Source organism: Arvicanthis niloticus, chromosome 2 (genome assembly GCF_011762505.2).
Source record: "Arvicanthis niloticus isolate mArvNil1 chromosome 2, mArvNil1.pat.X, whole genome shotgun sequence".
In the NCBI taxonomy this organism is placed as follows: Eukaryota; Metazoa; Chordata; class Mammalia; order Rodentia; family Muridae; genus Arvicanthis; species Arvicanthis niloticus.
The window spans coordinates 84,834,885-84,857,888 of record NC_047659.1 but is presented as its reverse complement, the minus strand read 5'-3'; the positions used below and the strand labels follow the sequence as shown (position 1 = coordinate 84,857,888).

The 23,004-nt window shown below is 41.5% G+C and overlaps 1 protein-coding gene across 1 annotated transcript; it reads right to left on the bottom strand.

The window, feature by feature from the left end:
• Positions 1–11,924: 11,924 nt before the first annotated feature.
• Positions 11,925–21,886, bottom strand: LOC117704409 (transmembrane and coiled-coil domain-containing protein 5B). The gene is made up of 11 exons (XM_034496535.2): positions 21,839–21,886; positions 21,023–21,172; positions 20,615–20,732; positions 20,260–20,310; positions 19,250–19,318; positions 18,162–18,218; positions 17,608–17,667; positions 17,069–17,133; positions 13,419–13,494; positions 13,121–13,164; positions 11,925–12,313 (listed from the first exon to the last, which is right to left on the bottom strand). Exons 1-11 carry the CDS (start codon positions 21,871–21,873, stop codon positions 12,115–12,117), a joined length of 924 nt encoding a protein of 307 aa, XP_034352426.1. The 5' UTR covers positions 21,874–21,886; the 3' UTR covers positions 11,925–12,114.
• Between the last annotated feature and the right edge of the window lie 1,118 nt (positions 21,887–23,004).

The window sequence follows — 23,004 nt, the reverse complement described above, 5'->3', positions numbered from 1 at the left end:
TTAGGTACTAGCCTTAGTTCAATTTGACACATAAGGTTCCTTTTCTCCTGGTATACACAGGTATAGAACTCAGGGAAAGAAAAAGCTCTTCTGAGAGCAATTGAAGTTTGAAAAAAAGGGCCAGGTCTGTGCCTGAAGGAAACAAGCTAATATGAAGGGAGTAAGGGCTGCTGCTGCTCAAACCAGGGCCTCTACAGCTCATGCCAAGATAAAGCAGGAACCCCTGAGAAGATTGGGGAGTAGACAAAAGCAGTTTGGATCCAAACTAGACAGCTCCACCACTCTGTCTGAGGAAAGCTGTGTTCAGCATTGCATATATTGTGCAAAGACTCACTGGCTTCCCGTCTGTCTATCCTTGAGTCCATTCTGCATGACAGGATGTGGTATCTGAAAGCATGCCAGTGGCTGAGGGTGTGTGCGTGATGCTTATGCATATGTTATAGATGACCAGTTTCTTCTAGGAATGACATCACATAAGAAGGCTCACAAAAATCACATCTGTAGAGAGGGCTGGGTTGTAAATGTGGAGAAGGGAGAATTACCTACTTCCATCCATGTAGACTCGAGAACATTGACTGTGGTGGTCAGAAGGGACCCAGTCCAGAATCTGCTGCACCAATGCTGAAGTGATGGTTGACTGGAGGCCTTTCTGATCAAGCAAGTTCAGAAAGATTAAATGTCCACCAACCACTAAGCTTAACATGTTTTTTTCTTGTGTAATCTGTTTGGCACACAGAACAATAAAGTATTCATCTTGCATAAGTTGCACAGTTCCAGCTCACTAGATGAGATGGTGGGACTACCCTGTCTTGGGGTCTACCCTGAAGTTCTCTTCTTTTGTCTGACACTCTGTGGGCCTCAGTGTTATATTACAATAGCACAGCCAAGTTTGGCTTCTGTAGACATCTGTAAGGTGTAACTACAAAGGACGCAGTACAGAAGGCCACAGCACTTCAGAGGATGCTTTCCTTTGATATTTTAAATTTCTATTTTATTTATGAGTAATGCGTTTCATGTTTGCACTTTATGTTGGACTCCACACATTTTGTGGTAGGTCCCAGTCACAACTTGTTAGTAAAACTCTTACTTCCAAATTGAAAAAAATTAAACTTTAGATGATCAATTGTAACTATAGTTAGAAGAAGATGTTTTAATAAGAAAGGCAAGTGTTCATGTCTTAGCTCTGGTTTTACTAACAGTAAGATTTCTGAGATATAAAGTTCTTTAAGACTTCAACTTCCTCATTTATAGCTATATTATAATTTTTGATTTTTCTTTCTAAATGTATAACTAAAATGTGGCAAAGAACTTAACTTTCTGTGTGGCACAGTACACAAAAATAGCATTGACAACACCAATGAGGATACATATTTCCATTTTGTGTGTATCTTTTACAACTTAATGAACACTTCCCTTCCCTCCAGTTCAGCCAGAGAAAATAATTTGTCACTTAGTAAAAGCTTGTCTCTGTGTGTGACTCATCTGTCTGATTTCTATGCCTCTGTATACAGTATTCTCTAGTCATGGCTGCTGAGGTCTTCCCACAGCGTTCCTTCCATTTACATATGTGTCCATGCAAAGGATATGTATTTTAACTATAAAACTTTATAAAAAATAACAACTGCTTAGAACAGACTTCGGGTTTTCACACCACTTCCACCCTTACCCTTGTCGTGTCCATCCTATCACAAGTCAGCATATCATTACCAAGCCTAAATAGTATTCTAGCAATATGGTGAGGGTCATTTCTGGTTAATCATGTCATACACAAAAATATGTAAATTCAGATATGGAGGGGCTTAAGATAGGGCCGTGGAAAGGCTGGGTAACAGCAATTTTCTGCGTGAGTATGAGGACTCAGGTTCAAATTCTCATAATCCATGCCAAGCCACCCAGCCAACCAACAACAATAAAATGGGCATAGTTAAGGCGCAAACGCAGGAGTGTTACAGAGGCTTGCTGGTAGCTATGCTAGCTCCAAGTTCTGTGAAAGAAACTATTTCAGAAGAAAAAGGAGGAGTGTGATAGAGGAAGGTCCCCAGCCCCCTTCTTTGCCCTCTGCACAGTCACACACACTCACATACACACATGTGCATACATGACACACACTCTGTATACTCATAAACTGTACATGTAAGTGCTCATTCACAAAACATACAAAGACGTCAAAGTAGAAGATCAAGCTTAATGACCTAAGTACAAAGAGGGATGGATGGTCAGAGGACTGGATAGAGGTCACATCTTTAATAAGGCAAACAAAGTAAAATGTTTCCTTAAAAAAAAAAAAAAAAAACTGGTGGTAGAGACATGCTCTTTGGAATGTGTGTGCGTACTTGAAAAAACTGAGAAAATGTAACAGAGTTAATGACACCTAGTATATTGTTTGCTTGCATTTCTGGTTTTAAAAAAAGTCAGGAAATGCAATAGAATTAAGATTCTTGTCTCCCTGTAGGAATATAAACTCTGACAATACTGAGCCTGCATGCTCAAGAGGGGACAGAGGTGGCATAAGCTGCCTTTGCAATGAAAATTATTTGCAATGAAAATGGGCCAGGTTTCTCAAATGACCCCCACAGACATTTGAGTTTCAACCCCTACTGTAAATACATATGTGCCAGTAAGATGGTTATGGAATTATTAACCCCATACTTCATTTCCAGAGATTTTTTTTTGAAACATGAAGTCTTTAAAGTTCTCAGAAATACCAATAAATTTATTGAAATTATATGTAAAGTATGGTGCTTATGGCCCTATAATTCTGAGAAGATAGCTCATAGATTTTTATTGTTTTTCCCTTTTAAGGGATCCATGATCAAGAATGATCAAGTACAGCAATAGATTATAAATTCTTCAAATTATAAAGTACCGTCTTCACATAGTCACTCAAGTGCACTCTTATTTTTGATTCCTGTGTCTGTGAGTGTGAAAGACAAAGAGAGGTATATAGGAAACAGAGGGAGGGTGTGAGGAAGGGAGAGGAGGGTCCAGATGGTAAGGTAAGATTGACTGAAGGCGAAGAACTAAGTGTAGTATAAAGGCAGATGCCGTGGCCCTAGAATGAGTGGTCTTTTTTCACTTGCACACTCAAAGGCTCGTGACTTTTGCTTTCCTACTTCTCATGCTATATTAGATCTCACTTCTGTCAGTGGCAGTGCTCTGGACACACCCATTTCACTGTTACTGGCTTCCTTACATTTAAGTTCAGCCACAAAGTCTGGAATCCTACACAGGTGGTTTAGCTCCAGTAAAGAACTTATTATCCCTCACCCCACCCCCAACTTCTTTCATGGACAGAATCAAAGCAAAAGCTTACATCTTGAATTTATGCAAAAATTTAAAATGGCTCTTCTTCCCTTAGAAACTGGAAGAATCTCTATGGATCCAACAAGCTGATCAGATTGCAATATGTCCTCCCATCTAAAGCTTGTGGCTGTCACCTCAGCACTTGGACGGGCCTTTGCTGTATGTACTAAGTATGTCTGTAATTTTCACATCAATATTCTTTTCTTTTTCTCACACACTAACACACAAGTGGAACTTAGAGAAAACGGAGGGCAGATACCTCCTAAATATGCATCCCCTAATCACCCCCAAATCACCTGCCTACTCAGGTAACCTCATTCTTAGGAAAGCTCCATTTATTAGATTACCTACAGGAGGTAAGTAAAAGAAGATGCTAGGCAGGATTTCTCACGCTTGCTCTGCTGACATCCGTCTTATTTCTACTGACATCTGTGAATTAGAAGGCAGTTTAACAGCATTCCGGACCTCGACATACCACATGCCAGGACCACCACCCACCAACCAGTTGTGAAAATCAAAAGTGTCTCCAGGCATTGCTAAGTGTTCACAGGGTCAAAATCTGTAATTGCCTTAACATGTGTAGACTTATTTAACCCTATGTCAGCTCTTAAAGCAGACATTCTCAACCTGCTCTTAACATCCAACGGAGTAGCATATCAGATATCCTGCATATCAGATTTTTACAATGACTGATAACAAAACCTACAGTTATGAAGTAGCAACAAAATAATTTTATGTTTGGGGGTCATCATAACATGAGGAACATTAAAGGGTCACAGCATTAGGGAGGTTGAGAACCACTGTCTTATAGGCTCAGCGTGGAACTTGGGGATGAATCCACAGCACAAAAACTGTTGTCTATTTTCAGATATGGGTGCAGTCCACCACCCCACAGCATCTCCAAAACAAGCACTGACATACCAGTAGGCCAAGGTCCTTCAACTTCTCCCCTTCACATGTCTCCTGCTTCCGAGAGACCAGAACACACATTAAATCCTAGATTGTTTTCTTTCTGATTGTCCATACAGTTGCAGTACTTCAGCTTTACCCCAGAAAACCCAGGTTCTCACCAACAGTTATCAGTGCCACTTATTGGGTTTTCGGGTGGATTTCACAACAGACCTTCATTAGAACAAGGTGTACAGCTTTGTTTTTCTCATCTACACAGAGGCATTTAGCTGGAGTCTAGAGTCATGTGAGGTGTGATGATGCTCCTAGCCAAGAAGAAGACAATGGTGACTACTGAGCTGGAACCCATGACTCCCTGTGGATCAGGAACGAGAGCAGGAGCAAGGCAGGGATCTGGGCTTTGCTTCCACTGGTTTGTGGCTTAGCTCTCCATTACAGTGAAAGCAGTCTTTTGTGGAGTGGACAGGACAGCTGTTAAACTAAATATCACCATTAACAAAAGTATAATTCATAGTGTACCAGCAGTCCCTAATTAGTATGTCTCTAATGATGAACCAAGGATAAAAGAATAAAGATAGATATGCAGGAAGGAAGGAAGGAAGGAAGGAAGGAAGGAAGGAAGGAAGGAAGGAAGGAAGGAAGGAAGGAAGGAGACAGGGAAGGAGGGAGAATGGGCGAGGAGAGAGGGAGGGAGGGATAGAAGAAGGAAGGAAAGAAGGAAGGTGTCACTATTCTACAGGTCGTGGAATACAGAAGAATAGAGCCAGTAAATGAGGTAGACTATGAAGTCTTCTGCCATAGCCAACTTTATTTTTAGAGCATCTGATAATTTGGACTCAGAGGGTAAAAAAAAAGTCACATGAATAAAGTGTATAATCACAGAGACCAGCTCCATGTAGCAAAACACGGTATTCCACAGAGGAATAGAAACGAACAACAATAGTTGTAATGACTAGACAGAAGTAAACTCATTCCTATCCTCTACAGCTGGGAGGAGCACAAGAACATACTCCAAGAACAAGTCTGTGTTCTTTAAGAAACTGAGGTCACAAGATTCTTCTCTTGTTTTCTTAGAGTTTTCTCACAAGCACTCAAAATTCTCTTCAGACAACTCCACTTTGGACTGTGTTCTGACAGAAAGGAAGAAAGAAAGGAGCAAGTGAGTGGTTGAATGAATAAGGGAGGGAGGGAAGGATGGAAAGAGGGAGGGAAGGAGGAAGGAAAGAAGAAAAGAAGGAAGACCAATATTATGGTTTGAATTTGAAACATTTCTAGAAGCTCATGGGAAGCTGTTGAATTTGTAGAAGGTGGGCTGGGTAGAAGAGATGGGTCATGAGAGTGGGGTTCACAGCTCATAGCCCATCCCTGCTCCCACCTATTCTCTCTGCTTCTCTATATACTGGGGCGTGAGGAAGCTGTTGGCAAGGCCACTGCACAAACGGAGATCGGCCAGATTAAGCTCACCTAGCTACCAAGAGTTGGCTGACTTGATGGAATAATCCTGAACTGTAAGTGAAACAAACAAGCCCCTTCTTTATTAAGTTAGTCAGGCCAATGCTTTATCACAATAGCAAGCCATGCAAGCACTACATCCAGATTCATGGGTGCAGGGGAGCTAGAACTATGCTTACTGAAGTGTCTTTCGGTCTTCTGAACTTTTGTCTGCACAAGTTCAGTCTTCTGACTTCCATGTTGAGGCAGAGAATTACTGAGCCTTTGCCAGGTGGTACAGGCTGAATACCCAGGTCTTACACAGGACTAGAATACCAGAGAGAAAGAGGAGATAGTTGCCATGCGATGTTCTTCCACACAATGTTCTTTACATCCAGGTTTTGCTTCAGATATTAGCATATTTGCATATTATTGGTTTAGGATCGTACCCCTTGGCTAATTTCTATTAATCATTTAGACTGTGAGCAAGGATAAATGCTTCAGATGTTTTATTTTGACTCTGTTAAGTCTTTGTATTTGTATGGAGGAATCAGGCAGTGTGGGGAGAGTGGAAGCTATTCATTTTGTTTTGCTTTTTAAAACTCCCCGCACCCCCATAAACTGATTGGCTCAATGTTAGGGATTAAGAGTTTAAGATAGTTGACACACTTCACGTCTGCTGAGTGATCTCTTTGGAGAAATGGCTTAATATGGAGACTAATAGTTTCAAGGTTCCACATACATAAATGACACTCATATAAAGTTAGTAGCTATGTCAAAACTTAAGCGTAAATTGCTTTTTAAAGATCACATGCAGAAGGTTAGACCATCCCCACTGCAGTTTACCACAGAAACAAAGTGCTTACAGATCACATACAGAAGGTTAGACTGTCCACCACTGAAGTTCACCACAGAGACCAAGTGCTTACATTGCTGTTATCTGGAGCACATTTTCTCTCTCTCATTCTCAGTACAACATGAAGGATGCTGGGCTCTCAGCTCCCAGGAATCTTGGCTCTGTGGAGGGTCACAGCTGGAATACGCTACCTTGTGTCTGAGGCCTAGAGAATTTGACCATTCAACTAACCTCCCAGCTGAAGTCTCAGCCAACTACCCCAAGCCTTTCACAAACAAAATCCTGACGATGGAGATGCCTGTATAATTCAGAATAAAGTCAAGGGTGCGGTGGGGTGGGGTGGGGTGGGGGATGGGATGGAACAGGACAGGCAGAGCTACTCATGAGGCTTTTAAGTTGAAGAGGGCATTTGTGCTACAATTTGACTTATTTGTGTGGAGCTACTTGCAAACCATTTTTTATTGGTAAGTGTAGCAAAGGGGGAAAAAAAAAATATATATATATATATGTGTGTGTGTGTGTGTGTGTGTGTGTGTGTGTGTGTGTATGTATGTGTATATATATATGTGTATATATATATGTGTATATATATATTTCAATTTTAGCAAAAATGGAAAGAAACAAAAAAAAAAAAACCCTAGATTTCAAATAACCTTAGAGATCACACTACAGCTTAGACACTGTATGTGTTTGGCTTAAGGAAGAATCTGACTGGGTTATAGGAACATTTCCCAGAACTGGTGTTCTCATCCAGAGAGCCTGAGAAAATAGCCCCTCAATTAAGATTAATATCACAGCATACAGAGAATAATGGCTTCATTGAAAATTCAATTGCAAGCCAAATTCTTTGTCTCTGGTTAGAAATGCTTCCTAAGTCTCATAAAGATTTGACATCAGCAAGTGAAAGACAAGAAAAGGCACAGACGAGACAAGCTCTTAAAAGCAGAGCATACAGGACCTCTGACACCTTTCAGGATTAGAGAGAAAAAGCCAAGGTGGATAATTAGGAAGTGAGATTTTGAATAGCTAGAAGTGAGTTCTCTGTGTGTCTGTCTCTATGTCAGAGCAGGGTGCAAGAGATCTTGAAGCACACACACACACACACACACACACACACACACACACACACACACAGAGAGAGAGAGAGAGAGAGAGAGAGAGAGAGAGAGAGACTACTGTCAAGAACGACATCATATAAAAGATGTATTCAGACCTCTAGTTCTTGTTTTTCTTTGTATTTAATCTTCAATAATTCAACCACTCCAAAGTTGTTGTTCTGGAGGATATAGCAAATATCTTATCATGAGAAGACGATGTATGCCTTTGACTCTGGTTCTTTGAGTCTTCTATTTATCTCCCTTGGATTTTAACTGGTTTGCTACTTAGCCACAAATATCAACAGAATTACTGACTGTGGCTAACATTTGTTGAAAACCCAACATTCTGCCAGCCACTATGCTTATAGGCCGAGATATCCTTGTATACCCTTGTTTTGTCTGCTAAGAGTGCATAGTTCTGACTTCCTTTATCCAGATCATTTCCCAGAGTTCCCTTGAAGGATGAGCTAACCTAACATCCTTGGATAAAAGCCAGGTGTTCATCCTTACTTCACTTATAACCCATTGGTCATTCTGCAAGCTTATTGTCTTCTACCTGCAGTTAGCTGTGTGGGCAGGCTTCTATCACCATCCTCTATGTTGCCTCCACACGACTTTGAGGAGCTGTGCAAGATCTAGAGAAGCTGTTCAAATAAACATGAAGCCCCTGCTTCAGCTGTCAGCAGTAAAGTCCTTTGTTCCTCAGGAATATTTTGACTTCTGCCAACATGTCGCTGCAGGTTAACTTGTTACAGATGCTGCCCGCACACTTCCTGATAATGCTCTGTACATTGACGATCACATCTGGTCCTCATAAAATCTATTAAAATTAACACAGTCAAGGAGTTGGGGAGATGGCTCATTGATAAGGTCCACGCCAAGCAGGGCTGAGGACTTGAATTCAGATTCCCAAGAACTAAGATAAAAAGCCCGGTGCAGGGACATATGCCTATAATCTCAGTGCTAGGGCTTGGGGCAGAAATAGGAGGATCTCTGGGCCCACTGGACAGTGAGTCTGGTCCAATCGGTGAGCTTCAGGTTCAGTGAGCGATCCTGTTTCAAAAAAGTAAAGTAGAATATGTGGAGAGATGTCTCAGCAATTAAGAACACCGAATGTTCTTGTAGAAGAGGCTTCAACTCAGCACCTACAGGGCAGCTAATGACCTGCTCTACCTCCAGTCCCAAGGGATCTGATGCCCTCTTCTGGCCTTCATGGGCACTGCATGCTCATGTTGCATAGATGCATAACTCCCTCCTTGGTTTCTGCTTCAGTAACTACTCAGTTTCTGCCTCGACTTTAATCCATGATAGTGTGACCTGAGAGTGTAAGCTCAAATTATCCCCCTCAGCTTCTTCTTGTCATGCTGTTTTACAAAAGTTTTAGAAACCCTAAATCACTGACAAAAACATTAAAGGAGAATGGGTTTACATTGTCTTAGAGTTCGTCATGGTGGGGAGACACGGCGAAGGGAAGGGACCACAGGGAGGCAGAAGCTGGTAGCTGGTTGATCACACTGCGTCCACGTTCAGGAAGTAGAGAGAGAATGGAGAACAGGGAATAGAGCCAGGCTATAAAACCTCAAAGCCGCCTCCCAGTGACATACTTCCTCCTGCAAGACTCTGCTTCCTACCGGTTCTATAACCTCCCCAAACAGTGCAGCCAGCTGGGGACCAAGTGCTCAACACATGAGATGATAGGAGATATTTCATGCTCAGAACTACAGCTTCCTGTCCTGGCCCTCTAAGCATGGGAATGATAGGTGGGTAGACACAGCCACCAGCATTCATAGGACTTCTTGGGAACTGAACTCTGGTCTTTCTGCATCTACTTACAAACACTTCAGGCACTTTATCTACTAAGTCACCTTCCCACCCCATCACTGTTCATTTAAAGCAGCATTCTTCTGCTTCCGTGATTCTTCTGGTGTCAGCGTCCTCCTTTTGGAGGCAGCAAAACCTTGGAGCTTTTGCAACATAGACCTTCAACAGAATCCATAGGTCCAAGATTCCTACTGGATGGCTTCCTATAAGTGATAGCTTACTTCGTATTTTCCCAAGCCAGTGCTTTGCTTTGCAGCCAGTCTATCTAACCAGCATATATTCCTTTGCAGAAGGTTGGGGTATATCTGGGAGAAGGGCTAGATGCATACAGAATTAATAAGAATCATGTGACAAGGGATGCATGTGTCAGGGAATACTCCAATTGCACTTCCCGGTCAGCTGTGGTCATCCCTTTCACGCCACATAATGCAAATGTAGTCTTAGAATCTTGGTCATGGTTGCTATTATTGGGATGAAGCACAGGAGCAAACGGGAGAAAGGGGTTTATTTCACTCACAGTTCCATAGAATGGTTCATCCTCTAGAGCAACGAGGAGAGGAACTCAAGTAGGGCAGGAACCTAGAGGCAGGAGTTGGTGTACAGGGCATGGAGGGATGCTGCTCACTGGCTTGCTTCCCATGGCTTGCTTAGTCTGCCTCCTAATAGAACCCAGGACCACCAGCCCCGGGATGGCATCACTCACAGTTTCTGTGCCCTCCCACATTACTAACTAAGAAAATGCCCCACAGGCTCGCCTTCAGCCTAACCGTATGTAGCATTTTCTCAACTATGGCTCCTTCCTTGCTGATAACTCTGTCTTGTGTCAAACTGACATAAAACTAGTCTGCACAGAGTCCCACATGCTAAAGCTTCCACATAGAAAGCCTCAGGCCTGGGTCCTGTCCTCAAAGGAATCAGAAGTAACACAGGATTCCCACAGATAGATGTGTATTAATGAGGTATGGGCGGGGAATTGTCAGGAGAGCCTCACAGCTCTGTGGAATCCCTATGTACCACTCCCCTTGGAGTTTGGACGGTTCATTCACCTCAACCCGTTCTTTTTTACAATGTCACCTTCTCAGTGAACACTGTGACTGCGCCATCTTAGAGCCCAACCCCGACTGCCTAACTTAGTTAAATCACATAACACCATCTGATATTTATATATCCAATTGTGCTTGTCTGTTTACCAGCTATGAATTCAGAATTCAGTCTGTTTTTTTCATACTATAATTCTAATATCTAGAATACTGGCTAGACCAATGACATTGTTGAATAAATGTCTTTTAGAGTGATTGAATGAATGAGCAAATGAAGATCGATTTGAATGATTAAAACACCGAGAATTATCCATGAATGACATTTATTTAATCTTCCCTACTTTAACTTGCTAGTTGAAGGAAAAACCAGTGGAAGTGCTTTATTTAATTTGGCCACAAGAGGGTGCTGTTGATCAGTTTTAAAAATTTTTTTGTAGGCGCCACATTCAAAGTTTATTCGTATTTTCGACTTTCTTAGACCCCAGAAAGGAAACCCGAGATTTGTCTGCAGCCAAAACATAGTGTGATGCCACTACTCCAATGTTCTTTAACAAAATGCTTAGAATCTGTAGCAAGAATGAGATCTAAAAGAGAAAACTTCCCCCAAAATCAAGAACGTAGAATGTACAGAAAGATATTGAAAATAAAAAGGGCTTCTATGGGGTCACAGCTTCTGTAAGTACAGAGATGCCAATAGCTGGAAAGGTGATCTTTGTTTCCACCATGTCCCTCCTTCCTTTCTGTCCTGTTAGCTCTTTGTCAGTGCTCCTGAAAGTACACGCTTTCATAATGAAGGGTCCCAGCCTCATAGTTTCAGATGTAACCCGGAGGCATCGTGCTGGAAAAGGAGTCATTCGCTCTTTTACTAAGTCCTTTATCCCCAATGTCACTGTGACAAGAGGCTGTGTGGTGACTGGAGGAATGAGGAAGGCACCTGCTTCATGGTCACCACACTTAGGACTATAGGAATCCCAGAGAAGGTTCTAGGAGCTTTGGGTAGAGGGTGGGAAAGGTTGTCTTCAGTTGGAAGGCATTAGAGGGTAGCATTCAATGATAATCAGATGTATTTGCTTAGCTATATCTACAGCTTTTTGGTTGTATCTAGAACTATTTTCTGAATTTTACACTTTTATTAACACTTGAATTTTAATTTTTTTTTCACTTAGGAATGAGTAATTACCTATGTATAGCAAAAAAAGGTCATTTTTGTTTTTACAGCATCTCACTTTTAAGACATAAAGCACACAAAGGTGTAGGGAGAGAATCCGTTATTAATTGAAGTCTAGATTCATATGCATGCCTCCTTAAATGACTGAGCCTCTAACAAACACAATGTTTACCTTTCCTTTAGTAAAATGAAGCAGAAAATAGACATGCGAGGGGAGTTTTTATTTTTTGTCTCAACAAAACAGGGAACTTGAGAACTACGTAGAAGTCCCCAGAATACATAGACTAACACAGCCAACTCTGGTCAAATGCATTCTGTATTTGACGGAGAGACACTCCAGGAGAGAATTAAATAGAAAGCTCGGCTGTCACCTAGAAGCTCTGAGTCATAGGCTTTCAGTTCCTGCCTGGCCCACATCTCCAACGCAGGACCACAGTCAGGGCCCTTCCATTGGGTGCAGCGTGAGGCCTGGCAGGTTTGGTAGCGCTCCTAGTGTGGTAAAACATCTTCCACTTCTAGGGTAAGGAAGGGAAAGAGTATGTCCCTTAGCCACTTCAAGCTGCTTCTGCTCATGAGCATGGGCAGGGTGTCCACGAGAAAGTCCGGGTTTATATACTGCAGGTGGAAGAACACGTAACCCAGTAACCGGATGACGATCATGACCATGAAGAAAAGGTACCGGAAGTGCCTGCAAAGAAGAACTCATTACCATACGGGAACAGAATAGCTCACCGCCAAGCAATGAGATATGAATTTGCAAATGGCTGCTGAATTGCTTTCCTTTGGCAAAACCGTTAAAGTATTTAGGGTATGGGGGCAGAGACAGTGAATACGGGTTAACAGGAAAACGGGAAAACCGTGATTTAGTGGTCAAGCCTTGAACTTTGCTGTCCTGACATGGAAGTTCTCCAATAGAATAGATGACCTTCTGGGTATTACCTATAGGGCAGGCCTTTTGGAGGCTAACAGTGAGACCTTAAAATGGTCACAGTGTGAGCCTCATGGCCAGTGTGCTCTCAATGCCTCCTACAAGTAATTCTAGAAAATTGAAGATTTTCAAAACTTTGAAAAAGACAAGACAGTGAATTCAAGTGACGTTTTATATCCCTGTGGTTTCTCGGTCCACAGTAAAGCAACAAAGGAAGCTAATCCACCCTGTCATCTCTTTCCTAGAATGCAGCAAAGGTATAGGATGCAGGACCTGAAAGATTGAAAGGGGGCACGCTGGGGGACAGAAGAGGAAACGGAATGAAATGGAGTCTACAGCTTCCATCCTGAGCTTCTCAGAAGTAGCCACTAATTTCCTCCAGCTACGTAGAACCACATAAGTCTGACGTCCTGACTCTGTGTTTAGAAAGAGAGAGTTCAGAGAACTCAGAAGCCGCGTGATATATGGGTTTGATGGTGACGCGCATTCTTTTGGCCCCTTTCCAGTCAGATATACAGTGAATATAGCCCGGACCAACTAGGTCAGGAGCAGGACAGTGCCACTCACCTAAGCCAAAACTTCCTCTTCTGTTTCTTAATGATGCTCTTCTCCTGTGGAAAGTAATGGAAAGCTTGTGTGACCAGAATCTCAAAGAACAGTAGGGCAGTGGGGTGGCGCTGTTCGGAGACTCTGCAGTTAGGCCAGCCAGCTTCTCATTCTGGCTTTGCCTTTTTCCAGATGTTATGGTGTAGCTCTAGGCAACAGAACTTCACTTCCTATCTCCAGGATATTTAAAGAGAGTGAGGGAGACATCCCAGGAAAGAGGGGGCTGGAGTAAAGTCCATGGGTGGGCAGCAAGACTCACCATGTTGCTTTGAATGGTCTCTACCAGAGTTGATCCAGGTTTCACTACTTGGGAAGAGTCATTCTGGGCTTTGGATCTGGATTTTAAAATGACAAAGAAGACAGGAGCCAGTTTACCTGTGAGACAACCCAAGGAACTGCAGACAAGAACTTTCCTAAGTCATGAGACACCTGTGACTTGGCTGAAATTCATAGTTTTTCAGCATACAAAGGTGTTGAGCAACATGACTGATTCTTTTCCAATTATTTTGAAGTTTAGCATACAGGAGGTTTGTTTATGGCCTTTGTATACATGAGTTATTATACTTTGTTCAATTTATTCCCTGTTCCAAATGCCTTCTTGGTAAGTGCCTCTTATCTCCTTTCTAACTGACTCTCTTTCTCCCTGTATGAGTCCTCAGAGTCCCCACTTCTGCCTCTGTCTCACATGTGTCCCTCTCCCCCTTTGATGGTGAGAGATAAACCAAGGACCTTATGTTCTAGCCATATCCTACTTTCATTCTGTTCTAGTTAGGGATTCTGTTGCTGGAATAAAATACCATCACCAAAAGCAGCTTGAGGAAGAAGGGGTTTATTTGGCTCACAGTTACTCATTGCTGTTCATCCCTGAAGGAAGTCAGGACAAGAACTCAAATAGGGCAAGAACGTAAAGGCAAGAGTTGATGCAGAAGCCATGGCTGAGTGCTGCTTACAGCTTGTTCCCCTGGTTTGTTCAGACTGCTTTCTTATGGAACTCAGGACTACCAGCTCAGGGATGGCCCCATCAACAGTGGGCTGTGCCATCTACTATCAATCCGTAATTAAGAAAACGCCCTGCTGGCTTGCCTACAGCCAGATGTTATAGAGGTATCTTTTCGATTGAGGTTCCTTCCTCTCTACTGACTCTAGCTTGTATCACGCTTACATTAAACTAGCCAGTACACATTCCATTCCTAAGAGAAAGATAAACCTACATCTCTGGCTATCTTTTAAACTCAACTGCTCAGGGCATTCTGTGAGCATCCACACTGAGGTTGGAAGACCCAGTTGATACATATGCTGCCAACAAAGACAGACTGTGTGGCTCCAACCTAATGTCAGAACAATATCCAGAAACTCCCAAGTCTGGTTCTCTTTCTTTCTAGTGGCCTAAATTCTAATTGTTTTCCCTCCATGTTTTGACTGCTTCATACATACAATATACACATGGGTCTGGGATGATCTCAGGCCAGAAGGTATAAAACCAGGGGGAAATAACTTCTGCTATTCTCCCCTTCCAGCTGCCAACTCATCTCTAATATATGCCTGTTTTTCTTCACTCTCTAAAGCCTTCTGGTCACTGTTAGCTTACTTGTTTCATTTAGAGTTGTTTCCTGTTACAGAATTGATCCAATAAGCTTATCCAGAATTTTCACTGATATTTCCTTTTACAGTAAAGGGAGAGTTGGCACAGGCTCCTGGCTCTTCCATGAAGTAGTTTGTGTCAGGCCAGCCCATTTCCAAAAGTAACCATGAAAGTGAGTGAAACATATTGAATGTATCAGATACGGCGGTTGGGAGTCAAAGGGACACAAGTCCCTGAGTCAGACAAAGCACACAGAGAAGCTCCTCTTTCACACTGGCTTTCCCTCAAGAACATGTGCCAACTTGAAGTGCATGGAAATAGAGTCTGAGTAGAGAGTAGTGACAAAAACTGGCTGAGGAGACAGAGTCCAGAGTTCAAGATCATCAAAGCAAATATGTACGTGGCTTTCCCTGTCAATCTTGGAGCTGGCTCCTAGTTATCTCTGTGTAACTCAAGACTCAAAAAAAAATTAGAATGCAAGGTCAATGGATATGACTCAGTATACAGAAGTCTACATATTTCTATATAGTGGTAAATGATCGATTCCAAAATCAAATGAACATAACATTTACCATATCAAAACTGTCAGTATGATTAAAGATGTATAAGAATACTACATAGAATAACAATACACTGTATGAATGTTAAAGAAGATCTAAACAAATGGGTGGATAAGGTCAGAACAAGTATTAGCTAGACATTAATTAACTTCCAAATTTTATTTACAAATTCCAATAATTGCAATGAAAGTCTCAGTAAGTTTTTATTTTTTTGGTAGAAATTATGAGACTGATATAAAATATTTATATTGAAATTCATGGGTTCAAAATAGACAAAATAATCTTAAATAAGAACAAACCACTTGCAGATTATTTCTACCCTATATCAAGACTAACTATAAAGCTGAAATAATTGAGACAGTTCAGTACATGTGAAAGGACAGAGACATAGATTAATTGTACAGAATAAAGCATGTAAAAACAGACTCACACGCATAAGGTCCCCCAATCTACAAAACCACAAGGCATCAAGAGGAAATACATAACCTTTTAAAATGTTACAGTTTTAAATTATTTAAAGTTTAAAGATTGTGCAGGGCTATTTAGACACAGGAAGACACAGATTTCAGATGAGTGCAAATGTAAAAATATGTAAAGTGTAAACAGTAAGTACAAATCTGGAAGAAGTCACTGAACTGTCACTGTTTTTGAGAACTGAACTTAAGTCCCAAGGAAAACAGTAAGGGGCACAATCAGTAAATAGGAGGAGCACCCTTACCCATAGAGCCATCTTCCAGCCCAGAGTTCTCTAGAGTTCTTACGAGTAAGGATGCTGACACAGCCACTATAGAAAATTGTCTCATCTAGTACGACAGAGATATGTGTACCCCCGAATGACTCCTCACAAATGGAAGGATACATCTATCAAAAGGCATACATGAGGATGTTTTATAGCCAATTTTAATATACCCAAATTTGAAATAGTCAAAGTTTTTGTCAGTGAGAGCTTAGTGGTGTCATATTCATACACTGGGATATTATAAAGAACAAGTCACATGGTACAGTAGAGATAAACCTCAGAGAAAGAGAACATGGGCTGAATCTATAGAGAAATTGAGGATAGAGGTTTAAAATGATCAGACTAGGAGATACTTCTGAAAGGTATGTTGACAGGGTAGAGTGTCCAAGGAGACTTCCAAGGCTTATAGTAATCTACATATGGGTCTCAGAGTATATACATAGAAAAATATGTATGTACATAGAAAAAATTAACAGCTATATATTTAAGATGTGTGCATCCTATGTATATTGTATAACATCTGATACAATTAAGAAGTATAAACACAAAGAAAGTTTGTCAAGTCCCTTGAAAAACATCTACAGATCTCTGGTCATTCTATTGTACCAATGTCCTGGCAAAGGTTGTGATACACACAGCTGCTTGTTCCTTGAGGGTACATTTCTCTTCACTATAATTTTCCCTCGAACATAGCTCAATTAGTGTTGGGAACACTGCCCTCAGCTAAGGATATATGAAAAGAGCATCGTAAAGAGATTTCAGGTCCCACTTACTGGGGAGGGCAGGAGACCAGTTTGAATGATTTTGAGTGTTCAGTCTGGAGCAAGAATGGAGGTTGCTGGAAATGACCTGCTGTGGACCCTTCACTCCGTGACTCCAATTGTTCTGAGAATGCTGTATCTCCCAGGGACTGCCTAGGGTAGGCAGTGCAGTGCATGGGGGGATATGGGGGGGGCTGGAGGGCTGGGGGTTGGGAGGGTGGGTGGGGTGGGAGTGTGGGGGGTGGGTGTGCTGTTTCCCAAACTTACATTTCTTTTTCAAGCAGCATCACTTCCTTTTCCTTCTCCATCTCCCTCAGAATTTCTTGGTATTTCTTCCCATGGGGGAGGGCATCATAAACAAGAATTTTTCTCTTTATTTCAGTCACTGATAGGCATATTTCACTAAAATAACTAACATTCCAAACATTTCACACAACAAGGTGTACAAAGTAGGGGGTGTGCTAATAAAAACAAATCAGAGATACTAATCAGAGGATGGGCATAGCATAAAAACACTCCTCTTTTAGACCTTGCTTGTACTTAGATCCCAGGTCTGAGCTGAACTACGTTCCTGGAGCATGTAACCTAGCTCCCTGCAACCTCAGTGTCCTCAGAACTCATCAAACTTACTAGAAAAATGGGTTGAGGAAAATGATGTATGACAAGGGTTCAGCACATTGTCTAAAGCATTTCTGTTTGGTGGTCATTTCATTGAATAAAAGGCATTTTCCCATGACTGAGGGGTAGTCTAACGAGACGGCTTGGGGAGACCTGCCTCCGTCTGACTCTCCTCCGTAACATTATACCTTTATGTAGTGGGCCTGGTCTTCACAGAGCTGAAATACAGATTGGTAGTCACTTTCCATCTAGGAAAAGAAGAAAACACAAACCTTATGATTCAGTCGGTACCAAGCTTTGGCTGCTTCCCTGGGAACCTGCCTAGTACCTTGGACGTGTGGCTGGTTACCTAGCAACCCCTTACTTGAAAGGAAAAAGCCACCACCTCCTCACAAGGAGGTGACCTAATATTCAGGCACAGGGCCTAAATTTGAGTGGAGGGAGGGGTAGAACTTCACCCAAGTTGTCCAGTGTTTCTCTGGGCAACAGGAAGGAATGCAATAGGCTGTTGGATTTGGGGTTGCACAAGGTATTTGGGGCAGATGAGGTTTTAAAATTTTTTAAGGTCGGTATTTGATGAAAGTGTCTTTTCCACCTGCCTGTGAATCAGAAATTAGCATTTGCCAGATTTTCCTGCTCCTTCCCTCCCATGCCTTAAAACCTTTCTAAAGACCCTTGGACTTTCCCTTTTACATATGTCCTAGGCAGACCCTTAGTGAAAAAGGCACTGGTTTAATCTAACCTTGGCGATCTCCTTCTCTTGTTGTGCACAGGACTCTGTTGACTTTTGTAGTTTCACCTAGGGAAGATGGTAATGGCAGAAAATAAACAACATTGCTTTGTGCAAGGAAACCCTAGGCCAGCAAAAACAAACTCAGAGAGGCTATGAGGTATTGAGGACAAATAATGCTTAAGGGAGGGTATGCTTATTATCCTTGCTTTGCAGTTGAGACAAAGGCACAGAGAAGTTATGTACAAACAGCTAAATCTCACAATGGCAGAGCTGACATTAAACCTCAGCAGGCTGACTCTCCATCAAATCTGACCATTCTCCTTCCTCATACTGACCAATGACCACCAGCCAGCTCCCTGTACTCACTGAGGATGGTACACTCATGCTCTCTAAATCACACAAGGGTCATAGGAGACATTCAACTTGTTCATAGAAAAGCAGACAATGGGGCTCTTGATGGTGGCCCCAGCCAAATGTCACACTTGTCCCCTAAAACTGCACAGAGCTCCACAACAGGTTTGCCCCCAATCTGAGTCTACTTGTTTGTCCAGGTAACAAATATTTACCAGACTTCTGCCATGTGATAAAATGCTCTAGTCATCGAGGTGCAAACAATAGAATCTTACAAATTAATATTTTCAGTTGCTTTACTTTCTAATAGAGAAAAAAGACAAAATGAAACTTGAAAATAAAATTTACCCTGTGAGCCACAGCTGGGCACATCATCTATGATCATCAATGCATTCTCATATAACTGTGAGAATTAGCATTTGCTTTCTACTTGGATGTCAGTATCTGTGTGTCCTCATTTAGATAGGAACTTCTCCAGAGAAGACAGACTCCAATAAGTGTTTGGAATATGTTTTCTTAACTGATGAGGCTTTCAAGACATCCCCTCCACCCAAAGGCAACGTAGACAACTCTAGTGTGAACAATACTGTCAGGGTGGCCCAAGGAAATAAAGGATGCTGGCACACCTCTAATACACAAATGGAGATGTCTAGCGTCACACCTAGGAGAAGTCATGAAAACAGCCTCCTAGAATCTAGGACTGAGACACATGTCACAAAAATGTCCCAGTTTGCTGTGCTACTCACCTTGAATTCTGCTACTTTCTTTTTCAGGGTTTCTGGATCACAGGCAGCATTCTTAACTCCTTTTGAAATCTGAAATACCAGGGAAGTAACTGGGAACTCATCAAAGTAAACAGATGAGCCAAGATAAGGTTAGACTAGGGTCTTTGACAGAAGAACAATAGTGCTTACTAATTTGGGTACTAAAACATCTTGAATGGAAACATGTCTCTGACACTGTGGGAGTTGCTAACTCAATCCTGAGTGAATAGGCTTTTCTTACATTTTATTTTTAAGATTTGTATTTGTAAGTGTGTGTGTGTGTGTGTGTGTGTGTGTGTAGGTAGGTAGGTAGGTATGTAAATGTGAGTGTAGGTGCCTTTGGCATCCAGAGAATGATTTCAAGTTCTTGGATCTTGAAGTAGAGGTGACTGTGAACCACCTGACCTAGGTACTGGGAACAGAACTTGGGTTCTCGGTAAAAGTACATGCTTTTACGCACTAAGCCTTGACTGAACATCCTTTTCTGTCCTTATGACCACCACAGCTCCACAATGAGGAAAGAAGCATGGGTTTAACAGTAGGAATAGGGGAAGGAGTAGAAAATTGTTGCTCATCTTACTGTTCAGCCTACTTCCCACAACCTGTCATGTCTGGAGGACAAATTCATGTCTAAAGACTTTGAAGGTGATGGGGGTATAGGGCACAGATTTACAGTCTTCTTGTTTTTAAGACTAGAGAGCTCAGAAGAGTCTTTAGAAACCAGTCATATTTTAAGATAAACTCAAGTATGTGAAATTCTCTTCATTTATATATAGCATATAATCTATATTTTATATGGTTACATATAACTGATGATATATATATATATATTCTCATATATATAGAATGCTTCATATATATGTAAATATGTATATATATTCTAAATAGTCCCTGAACTTACCTCATATGTCTTCTGCCCATTCCACAACCTTTGTTTTGTAAAGACAATGTTGTAGGAAATGGGGTACCTTCAACTTTGGATGTCTCCTTACCTTCTTCTGAAGTTCCATTACATTCTTGCTTAGGGTCTTATTCTTTTTCTCCTATAGGAAGAAAGAATTAAAGGAAACAAATAGATTCTGCTCTAAATCTTCTCCCTTGCCAAGGCCACTGATGTAATATGTGGGGATGAGAGTGTCAGTTAAGTGCACCTTGGTCCTTCATGGGGGATCTGGAACACAGCCAAGGGTCATATCCCCATGCCTTGTGCTTCAGTGTCACAGAGCTCCCTCAGGCAGCTGTGATTTTTGTAGCCACAGAGGCAAGGGGCATATGCAGAGCCTCTGGGGACAGACAGAGTGACAGCTGCAGAGGGCTTCTTAGGGTCTCCTTTAAAAATCTTCTCACCAGCTTTGCTGTCTCCAGCTCCAAGTCCTTCAGGGCAGTCTCCTTCTGTACTATGATCTCATTAAAGTCATCCCTCTCTGGGACTCTTCCTATTGACAGGGCAATATCTCTTTCAAGACTGAAAAACATAAAGTTACTCAGGTGTGGCTCAGTCCTAAGGCAGCTGCCACCAAAATCACACCACCAACGTCTGAGGGATCTGGAGTGACAGTTGCAATAAAATGTCAATGAAATGAAGACATTGATACAAAGATCCACATCCAAGTCTTTTGGGGACATCGAAGGTCAAGTTTCAGGATTTAAATAACACACTGAAATTTCCAGAAGGGAATTGAACCCCACTTTCTTCCCTTTAGTCTATGGGACATCACATGAGGAGATTCTCCTTCTCCAAGGGCAAAGCCTGACCTTTGTATAGATTCTTCTTTCTTTTGAATCTTTCTGAGAAGAATCTGATTGGCCTCATCCAGCCTCTGTAGATCCTTTTCAAGGTCTGAGTTCAGGTACTTGAGATTCTGTTTTATGGCTTCTAAAGTCGGTATTTCTGTAATTTCATCCCTAAAGGAAAAGCATCATCATGACTAAACTCACCACAAAGCCCCAGAACACCAAGAAGACATGCATGTATTCTCTCTCATTCTCCAGTTTTCTGTTTACACACCTAATTGATTTGAGTGATTTTTTTCATGATTAACTAATTTCTATGATATTTCTCATAAAGCAAACTGTCAATCACACTTTAATTTTAAATATTATTAAGCAAAATTCACTAAGATGCAAATCTTTTGTGTGCAAAAGGAAAACCATATTTTTTCATATTTTTATATAAACAATTGTACTCTAACTTGTTTACCTCCAAAAATTTTATATGGAGAATATGACATCTAAGCAACATCTTTAAGGCCATTAAAGATGGGAAATAAAAGAAATTTCTTGTCTTTTGCTACAAACTTGAATATTTTTAGTCTATCAGAATCTTAGGCTTTCTGGGAAAGAGAAAGGGGGATAGATTTTTCCCCTAAACCAAGCTGATGTGCTAGGTGACAGGACAGCTGCTGCGCAAAGTCCCACCATGGCAGTGTGTGGTAAAATAAGGGAAAACAGAACTGAAATTTCTTCCAGGGTTCTCAGGCTTAAGGAGAGAACATCTTCACAACTGAGGTATGGATCACTAGAAACTTCTAGAGCAGTCATCTTTCTGGCTCCCTGCTTTGGATTACTTACTCATCATCCAACGGGTTCTGTCCAACGTCTTCCATTGTTTGCTTCCTTTGCTTCCTAGATATGAATACAGACAACTGTTACAAACCCGAAGGACCTACCATGAAGCATGTTGGTACAGAGAGAGGAGGTGGCAAAAGTGACACACTCTTTAGGCACATCAGAGTGAAGATGAACTTTCTGTGCTCTCACTTTCCAAGATGCGATCTCAACAGATTATGCAAACTACATTTCAGCAAAATGGATTATAGTTCGATCTTCGGATCTCAGAACAGATCACACTGGGTGTGAAAGCCTTTTATATTTCTGCTCTTTCGATCCTCTCCCTTACTTGCTTGTACTTATTTGGGGGCGAGGGGAAGGTGTAAATGTTAAGGGACATGTATATCAGTTGACAATTACAAAAATAATCTATACTTCAAATGTAAACTCTCAGGGAAACAAAACAAATAAATACCCCTCCTCAAGAAATGAAACAAGCCAAGAAATTGACTGATTTCTATTACTCTATTACTCTCTAAATTTTCAACAAGCTTTAGAGAGTGAAGGCAGAGTTGAAACAGCAGCTTCAGCAACAGGATACCACTGCATGGAAACAGACAAGGCATCAAGCTGGAATTTCATAACCACCACCCCAGTACTAATGCTCAGCACCAAGCTCAGGCTTAGGAAGACAGAACACCAAACACTCCTTCCTCCTTTCACATCTCTCTTTGAAGAGCTTCATTTTAATACCTTTTGAAGTTCATATTCCACCTCCTTTCTCTTAACCATTTCCACTACATTTTCTTCTCCTTCCAGAAGTCTATTTACCCAAGAAATCCCAAACTGTCCTAATACCTTTTAAAACACAACTGTCTTTGTTTTTCAACAGAGATCTTTTTTCTGTTCCAAATAGATTTCCTTTCCAGATATATGCCAGGACTGTCACTCAGGGGTTGTCTTGTTGACTAAGTCCCAGCATATAACTGGACTACTTACTCTGGCTGGGTGGGGCAGCATGTCATAGTGGGATAGTGACATCGTCTTGTCATCCCAGTAGCAAAGTGGGGGAGTCCAAAGCTTTAAGGCAGGTTAGGTGACTTATGAAATAAGAATAGGCCTTGTGGAACAATTTGAGCACAGCCAAAACATCTTCTGAAGCAGCAGCCATCTGCTTTATGGAGCAC

Excerpts from the sequence above, each read along its gene's own strand:
- LOC117704409 (XM_034496535.2), bottom strand. The coding sequence starts at position 21,873 with ATGGAAGACGTTGGACAGAACCCGTTGGATGATGA. Across the intron at positions 19,319-20,259 it reads TAATGGAACTTCAGAAGAAG|ATTTCAAAAGGAGTTAAGAA; the intron begins GTAAGGAGACAT and ends CTGGTATTTCAG. Across the intron at positions 17,134-17,607 it reads ACCAGGCCCACTACATAAAG|AAATACCAAGAAATTCTGAG; the intron begins GTATAATGTTAC and ends CCCCATGGGAAG.